This window comes from Petaurus breviceps, unplaced genomic scaffold, assembly GCF_028583685.1.
Source record: "Petaurus breviceps papuanus isolate PSGF00001 unplaced genomic scaffold, PetGlider_PUasm1.0 90740, whole genome shotgun sequence".
NCBI classification, from domain to species: Eukaryota; Metazoa; Chordata; class Mammalia; order Diprotodontia; family Petauridae; genus Petaurus; species Petaurus breviceps.
The window spans coordinates 6,568,802-6,590,348 of record NW_027187330.1 but is presented as its reverse complement, the minus strand read 5'-3'; the positions used below and the strand labels follow the sequence as shown (position 1 = coordinate 6,590,348).

The following is a 21,547-nucleotide window of genomic DNA, read 5'->3' as shown; positions in this document are numbered from 1 at the left end:
ACAACCTGTAATATGGAGATGATGTCAGTACCTATTTAAGATGTTCTAAAGACCACAGTCATGTTGAGGGCTGTTGGTGAGCACTATTGTTCCAGGGAAAGAATCCTGAATGGGACCTGAGTTTAATTCACAGCTCTACCACTTAGAACATATGCAATTTTGGGGCAAGTGGCATCATTTTTCTAGTCCTCAGATTCTTCATTCCTAAATTGAAAGGGTTGGACAAAAAGACATCCAAGGTGCCTTTAAGCTCTTCTTCTCCAATCTGATGGAGTCATCTTGGTCATGGACTTGTTTGCAATGAACTTCCTTCCTGAATCCTGACTTGTCCTCTTTCAGCTCAGAGGAATCCAGTGTTTCTCTTGGGTGTATGCGGCCTGTCCTTAAGGTTGTGTGCACAAATACACATGTTTCCACCAAAGTCAATCCTCCCCCACATGCCCACACCTACATGCACACTGCCACAGAGCTTCAATTACATAGACTGTTAGACAAACTTGTTTTGTTAGGCTGGTCTTTGATGGAAACTGGTAGAAGGAGGCTGCTGGAGGGATAAGTATAGAGCAATCTTTCCCCTGAGCTGGAGTTCTGTAATATTTGGGTTTGAATTACAGATTTGAAGACCTCACTTCCTTTATTCTTACTAGGGAGAAAAAAAAGTGCAAAAAGAAATCAAACCACACCATAGGTGGAACTAGAGTGGGACAATGAGACTTTATCCCAGGGTGCAAAAAATTATAGGATGAATAAGTTATTTATTTGATCTTACTTTTAAAACTTTTTATTTTGAAATTTTTGAGGGTGTTGTTAGAACTTGCCCCTTCAGCAACATAGAAATAATAGAACTTAGCATTTAGTTAGCAATAATAATTAATTAAAACAGCAATTAGTTAAAAATAGAAGTTACAGGCAGCAGGCAAGGCTGAATTTCTATCCTGTTCCTCTTTACCTTCCACTCTCAACTGAGATGGATTTTGTGTAACTTCGCACCAAGTCAATTTTTTAGAAGCCCCAGGCATAAAGGTTGCTTGTTAGGACTTTGAATGACTATGAAGAATACATCAGTTCTTCATGCTGCCAAATTATGAAGTTTTCTTAGGTTTGTTAAAATTATATCATCATTTCTTCATCCTATTATGTCTGCATCTTCCCTCTCTCTTCCCTTACAGGTATTTCTTTAGCCATTAACCACTGGACTCTGTAACATAGAACAAATGAAGTACTCAGCCTGTCCCGTTTATCTGGGGACCATTCCAATAAGCTTCTACTTCTTTCAAGGCCTAATTTAGAAACCCACTTCTCCATGAAGCTCCCTTGATTTCTACCACCAGCTGGGTGTGATATTTCTATCCTCAGATTTCCCATACCCCAGCACATATTTGCTTAGCTCTCCTTTATTCCTATTTTATTCCACTGTGTACCATACATATTTGTGTGTGTGCATCTATATACAAATATACACATAGACACACATATGTATATGCATATATGTGTTTATGCACAGTACATATATACACATATATACATGTGTAGATTGTGTATGTATATATAATATTATACTGTGTATATGATCACATATATACCCAAATGTGTATATATGTGCATATATATACATATGTATAGATGTATATTTCTATGTGTGTGCGCATTATCCTTCAGTATTAGACTGTAAACTCTTTGAAGTTACGAACTGTCATTTCTCATCTTGGTATCCTATTGGCCAATATAAAATATAGCCTTTTGCACATAATAATGAACTTTTTTTTTCCTTAGGACAAGTTTAATAGAGCTACAAAACAGCAAGGGCTTGAGCCCAAAGAGGTGACTATGGTACAATGTTAACACAGCGCTTGGTCATTAAGAGTGAGAAAGAGAGCTGGCAGGCTCAGCCGGTGGGCTGCTGCCCCATGAGAGGGAGGAATGATGTGGATGAGTCAGGCCCACTAGCAGAGGGCATGCCCAGCTACCCCACACTGCCTGGGCTCCTGCTACAGAGACCTTCCAGCTGAAAGGCTGGAGAATTTCAAGCACGTTTGTCTTGCAGACAGTAGCTAGTGAATCCACCCTCCGTGGCTGCCGAGAGCAGCTCACTGCTGCTTGGAGAAGTATTCCTTACTCCCCTGAACATCAGGCTTGATGGTGTCACTCCCCAGTTTCCAGCCAGCAGGGCACACTTCACCATACTTGTCTGTGAACTGGAAGGCCTGGACAAGCTGAAGAGTTTCATCTACAGAGTGGCCCACGGGAAGGTCATTGATGGTGATCTGGCGAAGGATCCCCTTCTCATCAATGATGAAGAGACCCCTGAATGAAATTCCCTCATCTGTCTTTAAGACCCCATAATCTTGAGCAATGGTGCGTTTGGGGTCAGACAGCAATGGGATGTTCACAGCTCCCAGTCCACCATTCTTCTTGACCGTGTTGACCCAGGCAAGGTGACAGAAGTGCGAATCCACTGAAGCACCAATCACTTGGCAGTTGATTTTCTTAAATTCTTCAGCTCGATCACTGAAAGCAATAATCTCCGTAGGGCACACGAAAGTGAAGTCCAAGGGGTAGAAGAACAACACGATGTATTTCCCTTTGTAGTCCGAAAGGCTGATGTCTTTGAACTGCCAATCAGGTATAACAGCGGTAGCTTTGAAATTGGGGGCTGGGTACCCAATCTTGGCATTTCCAGCAGACATGTTGACAGCAACAGCAAAGCTCCATGGACTAGCTCGCAGGAAAGAAGAACATGTGAGGACGAGCTGGAGAACGCCATAATAATGAACTTTTATTGAATTGGTTTGAACAGTACATAGGCTGTTAGGTTGGGGAAGTCATCATTGATCTCCAATAACTTACATATCCAGGAATCATATGCCTTTGGAGAAAAGGAGAGTTTTATTTCAGCCACAAAAGACTGTTTATCTCGTCCAAGAATGGTCTAAATCATGATCCAGTCCTATATGGTCATTCTCACATTTCTACCAAAAGATTTTTTAAATGAAATTTAAGCCCTGTAATATCCAGAGAGAAAATAGGCACTTAGAGTTTGGGTATAGTCATGATATAGGATCACAAAAATTACCCCCTTAATTCAAGTCAAAATTGAGTCTAAATTTTAACTGTGATACTCCTATACAAGGACCAGAGAATCATAGGATCATAGATTTAGAGGTGAAAAAGACCTGTAGTCCAATCTTTTCATCTTATAGATGAGGGAACCAAGAACCAGAAAGGTCCTCATTTGTCCAGGGTCACATAGGGAGTAAACGATGAGTGTATGATATCTGTCACATTAAATGTAAGCTTCTTGCAGGCAGGAAACTTTCCTTTCTGTCTTTGTATCCCCAGGCACAGTGCCTAGCCTGATTAACATTTAGCAAATGCTTGTCAATTAATTGATGATTGATTGACATAGTATTTTCAGTGTTAAAAATCATTTTATTCCTGACTTTGTGTGGTAGGTAGAACAAGTATTATTAGCTATATCATACAGATGATGAAACTGAATTTAACTTACCCATAAGTATTAAAGCCCAAATTCAAATTGGTGATGAACTCACTTCCCTAAGGCCACACCTTCTAAATATATGAATGACTACCCATACCCTTAGCTGCAGACATGCCAGAGGAGAACTCTCCTTTCATTCGGAAGTGTCTGTGCTTTAATGGCCATAAAACCCACCCCAGGAAGCTTTGCTTTGCTGATTATTTTATCTGGTTTTTCTCTATATCTTCCTTAGGGAATCATTTGTAGAACTGTGGTTCTGAGTGAGATTTTGAAGTCCTTGGCCTCTTTGAGATATGTCCTAAAGGAAAGAGAATGGTCTCAGAGAACAGTATCAGATTCATCTTGTTGTGTTTGAGGCAAGAAATCATCCTAGACCAGGCATAGGGAACCCTTAGCCTCAAGGCCACATGTGGTCCTCTAGGTCCTCAAGCGTGGCCTTTTGACTGAATCCAAATATCACAGAACAAATGCTCTTAATAAAAGGATTTATTCTGTAAAACTTGGACTCAGTCAAAAGGCTGTACCCAAGGACTAGAAGGTCACATATGCCCTCAAGGCTACAGGTTCCCCTCCCCTGTCCTGGAGCAAACTGCCAGGAACTTGGAACAACTGCCAACCAAGCTATATGTACAAAACATCACAAGAACACATATTTCAGATGAAAATCTACTGACTGCCTTTCTAGAACAAGAGATATCCCAATAGAAGAGTTTTTATTTGATCTTGGAGGTAATTTGAAGACAATGGAATTTGTTTAGTAGGGGACGGACACAGTCCTGTGCTTTAGAAAAAATGACTTTGGCAACTGTATGAAGGATGGCTTGGAAAGGGAATTAGTTAAAGCAGAGATACCAATTAGGATACTTACTGTCATAGTCCAAGTGAAAGGTAATGTAGGCTCAAATGTGTCTACAAGTCAAGTCAAGAAGCATTTAAATGACTCCTACGTGCCAAGGCATTTTGCTAAGCACTTGTGTCCAAAGTATCATGGGGGCCATTCTAAGGTCATCGTGAATGTTCAGTGGTTTCTACTGATTAATGTACTGCAAATTCTTCTAAAGAGCACTGACGAATCTGGGTGGGGACTTTTCTAGGATGAATTCTATGGCAAAGCTCCTGTGTTCTAAGTATGTGTCTTTCCTTTTCCTAGGATCAGAATCTAGGGGAGCTTAATCTTGTCTTTTACATTCTGGAAGAGCAGGGTCCTCCGGAGGGAGCCTTCTGGGAATGGGGGTTTGGGAGGAAATCTAGAGCTGCTCAAGCTGCAGGGAAAGGTGTTCCTATTAAGGAATGGCTCCAGATTAGTATGGTTAGATTTGTTGACCAAAGTGTGACTCTGAAGTTTCAGCTCTTTCTCACCAAACTTCTAACCTACCAGGGAAGACATAATACCTTCATAAGGTCTATAAAATCAAAGAACTGACTGGAATCTGAAGAACTCCAGCCAGATCCCACCTGTGACCTTTACTATGTATGGAACTTTGGATAAGTCACTTTACCACTGTGTGCCCCAGTCTCCTCTTATGTAAAATGAGAGGGTTTGAATAGTTGACTATGCTCTAATGTTCCTGTGAACTCTCAGGAAGGGTTCCTGAAGTTTTAGAACTCATTAGTTGAATATGTTTATTAGTTTTTTTTCTCTCTCTGTCTGTCTCTCTCCTTTCCTTTCTCTCCTCTATCTCCTCTCCTCCTTTTCCCCTACTTCTGCCTTCTCTCTCTTCCTCTCTGTCCTCAAGAGTCTGAATCACCTTGAGGGGCAGCCCACATCACTTTAAATTCTTTGGAAAGCAGCTTTGTCCCTCTAACACAGTCTAGAGCAGAGGTTCTTAACTTTTGGCAGTGTCTGATGAATCCTATGGATCCTTTGTCAAATTAATGTTTTTTAAATACATAAAATAGAATGAATAAGATTATAAAGAAAACCAATTATATTGAAATACAGTTCTTCAAACCTTAAACACTACAAATTCTCAGATCCCAAATTAAGAACTCTTATTCTATAGGGGAAAAATGTTTATGGAACTGAACTGGTGAACTCCCTTGATCAATGCACCTTATAGTAGTGATTCTCAAACTGTCCAAAGTGGTCCAGGGACTCTTGGGCCCCTCAAGACTCTTCTACAAAATCTCCTGGGTCAAAAGTAGTTTCATAATAATACCACAGAATTTTAATTTCTAATACAGTAAATACTGATACATATAATACACATAAACAAAAGCTCTCTGGGCTCCTCGATAATTTTTAAAGTATAAGGGAGTCCTGCAACCCAAAAGTTTGAGAACTGCTTCCTTCCAAATGTTATTTAGCTCTGTTGGCATTTGTGGGTCTTTTAAACTACCACACCCAATAAAGCTTTAAAAATCATTGGACAAAAGTAACCAAGGCCATTGAGCGCCCTGCCCCCCAAGCAGCAAAACTCTCAACATTCTTGGCAGATTTCAGAATCTAGTAATTTTGAGTCTGTTGTAAGATTTCTTTGCTAGCGACCCTCAATCTCTTCTATTTTAATTACACTCACTTATTCAACTTCCAGACCCTATGCTTGGTTAAATGATCCTTTCCCGTCTTTGAACACTGACATATTTGAAATACGCCATAGCCTGCTCTCACAGAGCAACCAATTTCAACCACTACTTTGCCAAACTGGCCAGTTTGGGTTCTTTCAACCTCTTTCCATAAATCCTTCAGTCCCTCCCTCCCCTCCACTGAAGCATTTTGTCTCTTTTCTCTCTGTTCTTTCCAAATTTCCCCAGTTCATTAGGTCTCTAGACAGCCAAAATAAGGAACAGTTCCCCAGATGCTGTTTCATCAGCATGAGGGACCAGGCAATTCTTGATTCCTTCCTTTGGGATATGGCACTTTTTCTTGTGGGCCTCAGAATCATAATGTACTTTTTAAACTTCTTGGGAATGTAATGCCATCCATGCCACATAATCACATGGAAACAGGGGATGTAGTAGAAAGTGGATGTTCCAGACACCAGTTCACTGCATAATCTCACCCATGCAAGGCACTTTAATTCTCTGGGCCTCAGTTTCCTCCTATGTAACATGAGGGATTTGGATCTGATGGCCTGTATGCTTCTTTTTGGTCCTAAATATGTAATACTGTGACTTCCAGTTAATGGACAAGGGAGGAGAAAATTTTAAAAATTAATATTGCCAAATTTATCTGACCTGATGGGCTTTTTAAAATCAAAAGTGCCATTGTTTGATTTATCTGATCTACCTTTAATTAGTCCAGATTCTAGTTTACCAATGATAACTTCTAATTTGGATATTTCCTTATCAATACTCTTATTGAAATAATTTACATATGTAATTTCTATTGAGTTACAGTAGAGTGGGACAGACTCTAAACAGACTTGGCAAATATTACATTAAGCCACTCAGCAGGATGTCCAGTTGCCCTGGGCTAATGCTATAGCTTCTAACCTGGAAAAAATTAAAAAAGCAAACAGTTCACAGTGGAATTGATAGTAGAGTCCTTTCAATCCACCTCAAACCCTGTAGTATTTCTTCCACAGACTGTGCCAATCCTCTTCTCTGCAGCATCTATCCTGATTCTCTACCCTCTTCCAAGAGTGAGACTAGACATAGAAACATATGATACAGAACTGAAAGGAAGCTTAGGGGATCCAATGAGACTGGAAATGGATTTTTATTTTGCTCTATATCACCAGCATATAACACTGCACCATCTATGGGTGATAGGTTATAGGGATAGGTTCACCATTTTACAATTTCATTACAATAGTGAAATCCTTGTTGGGGAGATCCCTGTCAATGCAGGTTGACACCTTTAGTAGAAATAAGAAAAATAGGAGTGGGATGGCTTGGGGAGAATGACAATGAGTTCTGTTTGGGACATAGTGAGTTTGAGATGTCTCCAGGACATCTAGTTTAAAATGTCTAGTAGACAATTGATGATGCTGAGCTGAACTCAAACTCAGATGGAAGCTGGATAGATGTGTGAGGCATCCACAAAAACAAGGGAGTTAATGAGATCATAAATGAAAAGAAGAGAAAGAAGAGACAGTAGAGGGAAGAAAAGAGGACCCAGGATAGAGATGCAGTTAGAGGATATGACAAAAACTGAGCATCTGGGCAAGAAAGAAGAGGAGAAGGAGAGAGTGGTATCACAAAAACCCAGAGAGGTAACACTACCCAGAGGGTGAAGGTAGTCAAATCCATCGGATAAAGTGTGAGGGGGGAAGACCGAGCAAAGATTTGGCACTTAGGTATTTGGTATCTTCAAAGAGAGTAGTTTCAGTTAAAAGGCAAGTTCAGAAGCCATATTAGATGGATCCCCTATAGTGAACTTTTGAAGGAAGATGGATGAGAGCTGCATAGGATAGGCTAAGGTCAGCCGTCTTGAATGAACCTCTCTAATGGATGTGATCATAAGTCAGCTTGAGTCCTTGAGTGAAGGATTCAAAATGTCCAATTAAGTGTTGATGGTCAAAGTGCCAGCAGACACCCTCATAGCTTAGAGAGAGAAGGAGAAAATGCTAAAAGTCAGCATCAGAGGATCATAGGAGGAAGGGACCTTAAAGGTCATCTAATTCAACTCCTCATTTTACAGAAGAGAAAGCAGAGTCCAGGCAAGTTGTTTCAGTGTCTTGTCCAACGTTGGACAGGTAGTAAAGAAACAGAGCTAAGAGACTAGTCAAAAGACTAGTGGGCATCATTTTGAATAGAGTAGTGGACTTAGATTCAAATCCTGCCTCTTACACTTACTGATTGTGTGACCAAAGTCAAGTCATCCAACCTTTCTGATTCTCAGTTTCCCTGATAATGGTACCTGTACTTTCTGCCTCAAAGGATAATTGTGACAATTAAAAGAGAAAATACATGTATAATGCTTTGGAAGCATTGAATCTATATAGTGGTAACTTATTCAAGCTTGACTCCTCCCATGGACAATGTATGTCTATGGGAGTTTGCCCCAGCTTTCAGGGGAGGATGGATGTTTTATAATCTAATGTTCTTACTATTCCAGTTTAGTAATTGCCTTTGATAAGAGTAAATTTAAAAATTACCCAAAGAGAAGATGTAAAAAGACATCTTTCCCTACTTTTTTTTGGAAGTAGGAGACTCTGGCTATGGGATGCTACGTACAATGTTCGACTTTAAACATACATGTGTGTGTAGGTTAATTTTATAGAATTTTTTCTTCCTCTCTTTTTTGTCCTTTTTCTAAGAGATGACTCTCTGGAAGAGGGTAGAGGGAGTGAAACAGTGGGAAATTTAAGTAATTTTTTAAAAAAAGGTAACAGTAAAGATGTATTTTTCAAAGTAAATCCAATGCTCTTACTAATATATACACCACAGCTGACAGGGGAAGCCTATCTATTTCACAATGTTACTTATATCCAGGCTGGCCAGGGAGACTGGCACCCTGCCTGAGGAGTGAGGCTCTAAGGGGCAACACACTGGAACCTCCAAGACAAATAAAACTAAAGGCATTCCACCCACATCTGCCAATGAGAAACCAGTAATAGTGCATAATAAAATGCCTGTTCCTTGAGCAGCAGTCAGGACGCCCACACATTCTCTGCCACTAATGGCATTTTCTCCTGTTTGCTGATGGAGGGCTCTTGTAATAAAGTTTAATGTGGAAGAACCAGGTGCATTTAACCAAAGCTGTAAACATCTCTAATTCTATTTAAAACCAGAGGATGCAGCACATTAACATTTGACAAGTGGACACTTAAGTGGGTGTGAACCTCAGAGAGCTTCTGGAAGGGACCTGGACATTTTTGTCATCTTTTATGGATGACAGCAGGAAGAGGGGGAACCGCCCAACTCAACCCCTTTCTCCTCCCCTCCACACTAATGAATCAGGTGTTTAAAACCTTTTTTAATTCCCCTGATATATAAAAAGACAATGATTCTTTGGATTAAAAAAATGATCAGTCATAGCCCAGTTTAGCTAAATGTCCACAAAACATAGATATTAGGTAATTTCCCTCAATCTAAAATTAATCACTTCAACGAATTAAACCTCTAAAGATCATAGAGTTAAAAAGAACCTCTGAGACTCTCCTTATCTTAGAGATGAGGAAACCAAGACCCAAGAACATTAAATGATTTGCCTAACTTTTCATAAGTAGTAAATATCAGAAGCAGAATTTGAATATAGGTCTTCTCACTCTTTTCACCATACCATGCTCCCATCCTACCTAGGGTCTCAGTTTCCTCCTATAAAATATCTGGGTTAGGAGAGGTGATTTCTCAAGTCTCTAAAGTCAGAGGCAGCTGGTGTTGCACTGAATAGAACTCTGGATCTGGAGTCAGGAAGAACTGAGCACAAATATAGCCTTAGATACTTCCTAGGCAACCAATCAATAAACATATATTAATTCCTCCTACGTGCCAGGCACAATTGGATAAAAAAGAGGTAGAAGACAGTCTCTGCCATCAAGAAGTTTGTAATCTAATGGTGGAGATACCATGCAAATAAATGTATACAGGATAAATGAGAAAAGATTAACAGAAAGAAGGCATAAGAAATGAGAGGCAAGGCTTCCTGTAGAAGGTGGGATTTTAACTGGGACTTAAGGGAAGTCAAGGAGCTCAATAGCTGGAGTAGAGGAGGGTTCCAGTTATGGGACACAGCTAGAGATAGAGCGTCTTGTCAGTGTCGCTAGATCAAAGAATACATATTGAAGAGAAAGGCTTAAGGAGTCTGGAAAGGCTTAAAAAAAGGAGGGGCAGGTTATGAAGGGCTTTGAGTGGAAAGGATTTTGGATTTTATCCTGGAGACCACAGGGAGCCACTGGAGTCGACTGAGTAGTGGGGTGACGTGATCGGATGTGCTATTTAGGAAAACCACCAGTGGCTGAATGAGGATGGATGAGAGAGGGAAGGGACTTGAGGCAGGCAGAGCTATTTCAATCAAGCATGAGGTGATGAGGGCCTGTAAAAAAGTGGTGGCCAGCATTAAAGAAGAGAATGGGGCATGTATGTGACGGATGCCTTGAAGATGAAATCAGCAGGCTTTGGGAACAGATTGGGTGTGGGGATGAGAGAGGGTGAGATGTCCTGGCTACCTCTTGGGTTATGAGCCTGAGGGACCGGGAGGATGGCGTTGTCCTCCACAGTGACAGGGAATGCGGGAGGTAGAGAAGGTTTAAGGGGAAAGACAATGAGATCGATTTTGGACATAATGAATTTAAGATGTCTGTTGGATATCCAGTCTGAGACATCTGAAAGATGTGAATGTGAGATGTGCAATTGAAGATCAGAAGAGAGATTGGGGCCAGAAGGGTAGAGTTGAGAATAATCAGCATAGAAATGGTAATGAAATCACTGCAAGCTGATGAAACCACTCAGTATAGTAGTATAGAGGGAGAAGACAAGAGAGACCAGGGCAGAACTTTGAGGGACACTTATTATTCAAGGACATGATCAGGAGGAGAATGCAGCAAAGGAGATAGAAAAGGAATGGTCAGATATGTAGGAGGACAACCAGAAAAGAGTGGTATCCCCCAAATCTAGAGTGAATCGAGGAGGATAAACAGTGTGAAAGTCTACAGAGGTCAAGGAGAATGAGGATTAAGAAAAGGCCATTGGATTTAACCACTTAACCTCTATCTGCCTCAGTTTCCTCAACTGTAAAATGAGAGTAATAATACCACCTACCTCAAAGGATTGTTGTGAGAATAAAATGACATGTTTGTAAAGTTGTTTAGCCTGGTGCTTGGCACACAGTAGGTACTATTGCCCTTCCCCTCTAGCTCTAAATCTCTGGTCCTGTGGTCCTATGAATGCAACCCTCACAGTGAATTAGGATAGAGCAGAGGCCTCACTCCTTCCTTCTCTGCTTTCTTGAAGGTAGAATGCTTCAAACATATTTTCTTATTATTTGTATTTTTCCTGGCAATTTCAAGGGCACTTGGAAGAATGGGCTGCACTCCACTGGCAGCATCTGCTCTCTGCCTGCTTTGCAGCTCACACTCGCCTGTGTTCTCTTGACTTACTCCTTCATCTGTCCCAAAGCCCAGGGCAGCCGGGAGGAGATGAGCTGAAACCATTTCTGCTTTCTGCGTCTGCCGGGGATCTTCATCCCCGCCAGTGAGGCAGGAGACATCCACACGTCCCACTTGGCATCTGGAGCCAGAACTACTCACATGAGGTGGTCTCCCAGGGAACTAGCAGAGAAAAAATGATGCCATTTGGGTTATGAGAAAGGCAGCACATTCTAGACCACTCACTGGCTGTCACTCTGGTCCACAAGAGGCCTCTGGGTACTTGAGCGTCTGGTGACCCCTTAATAAAAGGATTTGTCTGTGAAGTTTGGATTCAGTCAAAGGGCCTCACTTGAGAATCTAGAGGACCACACATGGCCTCAAGGCCTGAGGTTCCCCACCCCTGGCTCTGGTCTATTGTTTAGAATATAAGATTTAGAGTTGAAAGGGCCCTCAGAGGCCTTCTAATCCAGCCATCTCATTTTATAGGCAAGAAACTGAAATTCAAAGAGCTAGAATGTCTCACAAATAACAAGTAACAAAGCCAGACTTCAAGCCCATATCCTCTGACCCCAAATCTAGAGTGCTTTTCATTATACCAGGTACCTTTACATATGGCAGAATCTAGTTTTGTTTCTGTTATGAGTTAAGGGAAGGGAGGGAGGGAGGAAGGAAGGAAGGAAGGAAGGAAGGAAGGAAGGAAGGAAGGAAGGAAGGAAGGAAGGAAGGAAGGAAGGAAGGAAGGAAGGAAGGAAGGAAATAAACATTTATTAACTACCTACTATTACCAAGCACTGTACTAAGTGTGATATAATTATCTCATCTGATCTTCACAAGCACTGGGCATTAGGCACTATTATTTTTCCCATTGTTTAGGAAACAGAAGCAGGAAGGGTATTAAGTGACTTGCCCAGTCACAGAGTAACTGTCTAAGGCAGGCCTGTGCTCAGGTCTTCCTGACTCCAGGCCCAGCACACTACCCACTGTCCCACCTAGCTGCCATGTTTTTATGAACAGAAGGATACTGAAAGTGAAAAGGGTGAGGTGCCTTGTCCAGAGTCGCTGAATAAGCAAAAGTATGGAAGAGGCTGAAGAAGACTAGAAGAATAAGGAAGGTGGGTAATGAAAGACTTTGAAGGCCAAAGAGATGGTTTTACATTTGATCTTAAAGGTGATAGGAGCCACTGAAGTTTCTTGAATGGAAGGTGGATGTGTAGGGGTGGGGTATATGGTCAGATGTACCCATTAGACATCAGAGTGTAATATGGCCTAGAGTTGAGAGAGAATTGTGGCAGAAAGGCCAACCAGTCTATTACTGCCATAACCCAGGTACAAGGTAATGAAGACTATGCCATCTCAATCCGCATTAAACACCTACTATGTGCCAAGCACTGTGAAAATGTTAGGGACAGAAAAAGAAGAAAAAGACACTCTCTGCCCTCCAGGAGCTTACAATCTGATGGAGAGTCCTATAGAATGATGAGTGAAATAAAGGCAGGAAGAAGCACTGTGTGGAAAACAATGACCTTGCCTCTTTGCTTAATTTTGGCTCAAATTCATTTGCATACTAAATCAGAGAGTATTTGGGGAATGTCTAACCATAAACGAGATAATTGTCTGGGACAAACAACTGTGATCTGCCTCCAAATATAATGGTTAAAAAGGAAATAATTAAACTTAGACAGGGAGCATTCTGTCCAGCTTTTATTAGCTGGGATTGATGGCTATGATTAAAGAGCTATCAGCCTGACCTTATCAGAGAAAGGTTTTCTAGCCACTGCACCCTAGATGTTTATTCATTTAACAAAAAGTGACTATCACAAGCTAGACATTGTACCAGAGGGAAGAGGAAACAAGTATTTATTAAACACTTACTATGTACCAGAAACTGTGCTAAGCACTTTATAAATATCCCGTTTGATTCTCACAACTCTGAAAGACCAGCGCTATGATTATCCTCATTTTACAGTTGAAGAAACTGAGGCAAATAGAGGTTAAATGACTCTCCCAGGGTGGTTGTTATGGTGGTATGGTGGTGGTCCTTCCTTCTCAAAGAGGACCAATGATATCAGTGGGGTGATGTCTTGAATTGGATTTAAGTGAGACAGACCTGCACAAAGTCATCAGCTTCACTCTCTTTTCCAGGGTCATCGAACTCCAGTGACAAGACAAAAGTCAAGATGATTGGCATTGACCCAGCATGCGATGGGTGTTGTCTCAGACAATCTGAGGCCTGGGGAAAGACTTTGTAAAAATATAGTAAGCTATCCAAAGACAAGAATGAAGCCTTATAGTTAGCTATAGCTCCATGGAACCTAGACGGTGCTCAGTACAAAGCTAGTAAGTGTCTGAGAACACATTTGAACTCACAGACCCCATGCTTTATGCACTATGGCACCCCATAGCTGCCTCTGTATTGTACTCTGTACTAGACACCGAAGATAACAAATAAACATTAACGTTTTGACCAGGGCTCAAGAATTATGAGTCTGAGTAATGTGGACACACAGAGTACTTATAACCTTATGTTATAAATTATTCTGTTGGTTTTCTGTGGGAGAGTGGAGTATTCCCACACAACATGGAAAATCAGGGAGCTCTACTATAGCCCTCTAAGGTACCTTCTACATACCTTTGCTGGGTGAAGGGAGCACATGCCTGATGAAGCATGAGTAGCCATTGTATAAAGCCACCACTGAGGGACAAGCCTCCTTATCCTGTAGCTTTTTTTTTTTTTTTTTTGCTTCACAAGAATTTGGTAAGAACTAAATGAGATAATGCCCCTGAAGTCATTTGAGCTCCATAGAGAAAAATTCTCTGCTCTTACTGTCAATTGAGACAAAAACCTCAGAAAGATCTTGAGAAGCAATAAATACAAAGCCTTAGGATATAACTTTTTTTTTTAACAAATTGCTTTATGTATTAAAAAAAAATTACTGTATCATTATGTCTCGGTAAGGAAGCAGAGGAAGGAAGAATTATTCAGCATAGGATCTCCTTCCTAGCAGCTACCCAGGTTTGTGGAAGTTTTCCCAGGTGTTATTATAGGGCTCACATCTGTGAAACTGCCTGAATTTCCTTCCATTAGAAGAAACCTCATGGGAGTGAAATATTTTTCAATGGTGTACCCAGAAAACAAGGGAAGGGGAACAAGACAGCAAAGCTTGTGTGCATTTCCCCGGGTGGGTTCTGAGAGAACTAGATTGTAAATCAGCCACAGAATGTGATATTAATGGGGATTCCCAACAATGAGGGGTTGGGGTCCACTAATAGTTTGTTGATTTCTAATGGGGTTGTTGCCTATTATAGATTTTCCCAATATTTTGTAGAACGGTAATATTTTTTTTCCTACAGCTTTGATGGTAATGTTCATTTTCGATGATTAAAGTGTTCCTTAATTTTTTGTATCTTTTGATTTCCCCCATTCACCACCATGAAGAAGCTCATTCCTTCAATTACGAAATAAAATACTCCCTTTAATATTCTGGGTTGTTGTCTTTAGAGTGGAGGTTCTTAACCTAGGGTCCATGAACTTAAAAAAATATTTTGATAACTATATTTCAATACTATTGGTTTCCTTTGTAACCCCTATGTATTTCATTTTATACATTTTAAAACATGCCGAGGAGTTCAAAGTCCTTGCCAGACTGCCAAAGGAGTCCAAGACATAAAATATGGTTAAGAACCTCCCTGCATTAGAAACTTATTGAATCTCAAAGTTAGAAGGTATCTAGAAGACCATCTATATAGTCCAGGGATGGGAAACTTGCAGCCTCAAGGTCACATGTGACCCTCTAAGGCCTCAAGTGCGGCCCTTTGAATCCAAATTTCACAGAACAGATCCCCTTAAAAAAGGATTTGTTCTATAAAACTTGGACTTGATCAAAAGGCTGAACCCAAGGACCTAGAAGACTACATGTGGCCTCGAGGTCCCATGTTCCCCACCCCTGATCTAGTCCAACCCAGACATGAAAAGGGGGGCATAACTTTAACATGCCAGGAAAGTGATCAAGTAGCCTTTGCTTGAAGATGTCCAGCTAGAGGGAACACACAAATTCCCCTGGTATTCCCTATTTTTGTTCTGTGTATTTTTATACGTATATATAAGTTCCTGTGAATAGGGATTGTTCCATTTATTTTACTTGATCCTTGGTACCTAGCACAGCATTTTGTACACAGTAGGTACTCAATAAAAACTTACAGATGGATAGTTCTGTGATTAGGAAGTTTTCCCTCACATCAAGTCTAAAACTGCCTCTTTTCAATTTATGTTCGTTGCTCCTGGTTCAGACCTCTAGGACCAAGCAGAACATGACTAATCTCTCATATAGCAACTCTTTTACATTTAATATTTTAACTCTTTTAACATGAGAACTATTATGTTCCCACCTGCTCTCCCTAGATACCCTCAGTTTCTTCAGCCAATGCTCATATGGTCTGATTTCAAAGTTCTTCGCCATCAAGAGGGACTTGCAACTAAGTGGTACAGTAGATAGAGTGCTATCAGGAAGACCTGATTTCAAATCCAGCCTCAGCCACTTACTGGCTGTGTGTCCCTGGTCAAGTCATTTAACGTCTGTTTCCTCCACTATAAAATGGAAGAAATACCACTACCTTCCTTGCAGTTGTGAAGATAGAATGAGATAGTATTTGCAAAGCACCTAGCCCAGGGCTTGGCACATAGTAAGTACTACATAAATGCCATTCCCTTCCCTTCTTCCCTCCCCCTGCCATGTTCCAGTTTACCAATACTCATTTAAAACATGACCCCCAGAATTGACCACCATCCTCCAGGTGTGATGTGACCAGGACAGACGACTAGGGGACTGTCACTGGCATAGACCTGCATTAATAGCACCTTACTCCTATGAATACAGACTTAAGATCCCATCATCTCCTCTGGAAATTGTGATCATAGCTATTAAGAGGACTGTATTCCCTGTCTCCATTCTAGAATCATAGCACATTTTAGGACTAAAAAGAAAGTCAAGTCCAGAAGGAAGGAAAGGCTATTGATTATTTTTTGAGCAACTGATAGTTAACCTCAGGAATCATTAAGCAAGGGGAACAAGTGTTTGTTAAGCACCTACTATGTGTAGGTACTGTGTTAAGCACTTAAATATTATCTCATTTGACCTTGATTATTGCTATCCTGATTATTGACTAGACTATCCATTGATCTACTTTTCTTTTTTTTTTTTTACAAATACCAAATAGTTTTGATGATTAGTATAAATTGAGATCTGTTAGTGTTACTACCCTTTTGCTCCCATTTCTTCATCATTTCTCTTCCAAGTCCTTTTATCTCTCCAAATAAGCTTTTTTTAAATTGTTAAGCTCTACAAATAACTCACTTTGACTGCTACAATACTAAATCTGTAAATTATTTATTTAGATATAATTATTTTTCTTCCACTGGTGCAGCCCAATCATAAACAATAAGTTACCCTTTAAGTACTTGCCATTTTTATTTCTTTAAAAAATATTTTATAATCAAATGTATATGTTTTGAATGTGTCTTTAAAGATTGACTAACAGATCTTTATGCATTTTGTTGTAATTTCTAGTGGAACTTCTCTTTTAACTACTTCCTCTTGAATTTTGTTATTGATATATAGAAATCTTGATGATTTGTGGACTTAGTCTTTATCCTCCTATCTCATTTGTTTATTTGCAAATTCTTTGAAGTTTTCTAAGTAAACCATGATGTTAGGAAATAAATAGGAATAATTCTGTCTCCTCTTTATCAATGTTTATTCCTTGAATTTATTCCATTGGTCTTATTGCTGCCACTAGCACTTTTAGAAATATACTCCCTAATAGTGGAGAGGGAAGTGGCTGTTTCTTTACTTCTCTTTTTATTGGAAAAATATTTAGTGTTTCACAATTGCAAATAAAGCTAACTTTTGATTGTAGATATGCTGAAATTTTTAAATGGTTATTTTCATTTTATATGACAAAGTTTTTTCTAATGTGAAACAATTTTGTATACCTACTATGAATCTGACTTTGTTTTAGTGAATAATTTCTTGGATATAAATTTTTCATTATTATCCATTAGTGATGTTTATTCTGTAATTCTTTCTTTATCTTTTCCTGGTTCAAGTATTAAGACTATATTTTTTATTATGAAAGGATTTTGGCAGAATGTTTCCTTTTTCGATTTTTGAGATTAATTTTGTTAAGTATTAATTGCTTTTTAAACATTTGGAAGAAATCCCAGGTAAATCCATCTGCATCTGATTCCTCCCCATCACCCTTCAGTCCTTGCAGTTTTGAGTAGTTCTTTTATGGCTTGCTCAATTTTATTTTCTTTGATTAATTTGTATATATTTTCAATTAAAATTATAATAATTTGATTATTAAATATTACATATATGTTAACTTAGCATTTATTTTGAGTTCCTAGTTTTACTAGAACAATTCTATATTGTAGGTTGTACTAATTTTTTTATTCGTTCTCTATTTTATGATTTAACTTTACTTTTTTTTTATTCTTAGCCTTTTGATTTTCTTCCCATAATATTTTTGCTTTTCAATTTATCTATTTTCCTCTAATTTCCTCTTTTGTACTTATTTTGGATTTCTTGTTGGATTTTGAGTTACTTTTTAAATTATAAACTCATTTCATTGATCTTTTCTTTTTCTATTTCATTAATAGATGTTTTCATGGAGATCATTTTTCCTCTAAGCACTATTTTAGCTGAATCTCAGAAATGTGGGTATAATAAAAGCCTCTGTGTATGAATGCATATATAGTGCTTTAAGGTTTACAAAGTTCACATATGTGTGTGTTTATATATACATATATGTATATATAAACACACACATATCCTCTCATAGTAGTACTTTCATTAAAAGTTGTCCAGAGCAAGCCTCCATATCACTTCCCAGCCATTTTCAGACAATGCTACCTTCCCCTTTGCCTATCTTTCCCAACTTCCTCAGACAGTACCAGGTAGACTCTGTCCCCTGAGATACTTGGTTCTGCTAAATGAGTTTTCACGTTATCTTGCTTGGAACCAAGCCTCCAGGTCACTGTCTGGCCATTTAAAAATTACAGTTTCCTGCCCAAGTCACTCTCTTCCCCTTTATAGCTCTAACTCTCTTCTGGGTGTTAACTTCTTCAATTAGAATGTAAATTCTGTGAGGTCAGGCACTGTCTTGCTTTCTTGCATTCTTGTGTCAGCATCCCTGATGCTTAGCACAGTTCCTAGCATATAGTGCTTAAAAATGCTTTTTCATTCATTCATTCCATTCAGAGTTTATTTTTATTTTTTCTTGCTAACACCTAATGCTGAGGTTGAGCCTTATAGTTTAAATGGTGCTTTAAGGTGATCTGTAGCTTTTAATTTTTTAAACCAACCTCTTTTATAATACACTTAAGATTTAACTCCTCAGAACTATGTGATATCAGTCTTCTATTCATAAAATGAACTCAACTATAATCGAGGTTCATAAATATTAGAAAAATGCAAAGGGTTATATAAATATGAGAAGACATTTTCAAGGGATTAGAAATGTTAACATAGCTTTCAGGTTCCTCTTCTAAAACTTTGCACATGGCTGCAAGGCCTTCACTTCTTTTTTTGGAAGGGTGATAGCTTCTACATAGTGACATCAATTTGAATCCAACCTCGTAATGCAGGTCCAATGAATGTTTTGATTCCTCAAAGACATGGGAAAGCCCCCAAAGGTATCTGAATGCTTATATAAATGAAGGAATGCCATGGAGAGGTTTTAGTATGATGATTTATAAGTTCTTTTGTCATAGAAACATTTCCAAAATACTTGTCTGCTATGTTATATCAAAATCAGTTCTTTATACCTGATTCATTACAAATGCATACTAACTTCAATTAACTCCAGCTGGGCTTTCTCCCTGCTGCTTAACATTCCTTTGATCCTTCTTTTCTACACTTCCAAGCTTAAACTCTGCTGTTTCTGACCTCTTCTGTCTAGCTCCCAATCACCTCATTTACCTCGGCACCATCTCCGCAATTGTGTGATAACCATTTGCCCTTTTATTTTTTTCCTGATAGAATGAAGATGTCTTGCGCCAGCTTCAACTTGCCTTACTGGGGAAGAAATGGTGATTCTGAAGATAAACACATAAAGTGGGGCCAGTTTTATTGAATACCTTCCTTTACCTGAGTGTGCACAGAGGAGGTGAACATCAAAGTGTCTTTTTTTTGGCTGGAAATTGATTGAATCTCAGAAATCAGAATTCAAAGAGAATGCAGTTATCTAGTCCAACCAGTGCATAATATAAGTCCTCACTGTAGCACAACTCACAAGTACTCATTTAGTCTCTGATAGAAGGAGGAAGGGCCCATCAGTTTTTGAGGCGATCCATGTTTGGACAGCTTTAATTGTCAGAAAGTTGTTTTTGGTTTGGTTTTGTTTCTGGTAGAAAACCTAAATTGTTGCCTGTGTCTTCCACCCACGACTCCTGGTTTGGCCCTTTGAGACCAAACAAAACAAGTGAAATACTTCCTGCATATGACAGCCCTTCAAATACTTGAAGGTAGCTATCATGCCACCCCTAAGTCATCGATTTTCTAGGTTAAATATTCTCAGTTCCTTCAAATTTCATATTTTCCATTTTCATCTTATTCTCACAAGGGCTTTGTATGGTGGATAGGTCAAAGACTAGGTTCATTTTCCTTTCCCAGGTTACTTGGCTAATGAGGGAAAGAGTAATGACCAGAGCCCAAAGGAGACTGTTTAAAATATATTATTTACATTATATACATGTTCCATGATGTACCTCCCACCCCCAAACATGCACAATGTTCATTCAATGATCCCTCACAACAAACAAATGCATCATGAAAAGGTCACAATAGGAATTCAGTTTATACAAAGGGATGTTTCTCCTGTGAACAATCTTGGATCTGATTGGCAAGTCACGGGTACATGGTCTTTCCTCTTTCTGTGCAAAGAGCGACGTTAGCATCAGGTCCAGACATCCCTTCAGCACTTGGTGAAATATTTCTCTAAGACAGCTTGACTGGGGGTTTTCAACGTCTTGTCCTTTTGATTAAGGGAGATGGTCAGAGGAACTTTACATATTACAGTATTTCAGTTTATATCCCCAATCAATGTTGACTGTGCTCCACAGCTGAAAAGGGAGGCATGCCCCAAAGTGTCAGGAGAAAATGGCAGTGATTACTTACATTGAGGTACATAGCTAACAAATAATTATACCATATACTCACATAGACTGCCTCAGCCAAGGAGGTCCAATCCCTATCCTTATACCAATATTACCTCACTTTATCTTAAATTGTGGATTGGGATTGGGTTGGAGAATATTTAAAGTTATGATTCCATCAGTTTGGGATCTCCAGGTATGAAAATTGTCTCCACCAATGCAGATCAGTAACTCCCCTGTAACTTACAGCCTTTGAGAGTTGCCTGGGGGCATTCGGAAGTTAAAATGATTTGCCCAAGATCACACAGCTAACCAGTATGTTTCTGAGACAGCCTTCATTGAATTCAGGTCTTCCTAACTCCAAGACCTGCTTTGTATTTGCCATAAAATGTTGCTTCATCTCCATTTTGCGTAAAGAAAAATGAAAGCACCAAGAAAAGCCAAAGTTCACAGTGAGTTTGGGAATGAAACCTGCTCCACCACAAGCCCAGCCCCAGCGCCAGGGTTTATCCATTAGAGTCCTTGGGGTCTTGTGATCAAGAGAATTAGTAAGCAGTCAAAACAAAAAAGATGCTTACTAAATGGATTTTTAGTTTCTAGGTGCTCTATCCATGTGATTCTGGCCCTTTGAAAACCAATTATGACATAGCTACCATCATACACTTTGCTCTATAATGGCATTTCCTCTAGCTATATGTTATAGGTTTGATATCATCAGTACAGGAAGAGTAAAAAATACATTCTTTAGGTTTAAAACAAAGTCCTGTGAAAAAGGAAGACTTCAGGGGGTCTGACTCAGCAGAAGAATCTTCTCTATTGCTCCCCAGATTTTGACAAGTTAAGATAAGGTCCTGACCCTGAGAAAGAACGAATGAAAGAAAGAAAGAGAGAGAGAGAGAGAGAGAGAGAGAGAGAGAG

General features: G+C 39.4%; 2 protein-coding genes across 2 annotated transcripts in view; both read right to left on the bottom strand.

Moving 5' to 3' along the window:
* The window catches only part of VSTM4 (V-set and transmembrane domain containing 4), a 166,772-nt gene that overhangs the window by 34,861 nt on the left and 110,364 nt on the right, over nucleotides 1-21,547 (bottom strand). The window lies entirely within an intron of this gene.
* Nucleotides 2,067-2,795, bottom strand: LOC138145448 (peroxiredoxin-1-like). Its single transcript, XM_069067066.1, has one exon. The coding sequence runs from the start codon at nucleotides 2,685-2,687 to the stop codon at nucleotides 2,088-2,090; it is 600 nt and encodes a 199-aa protein (XP_068923167.1). The 5' UTR covers nucleotides 2,688-2,795; the 3' UTR covers nucleotides 2,067-2,087.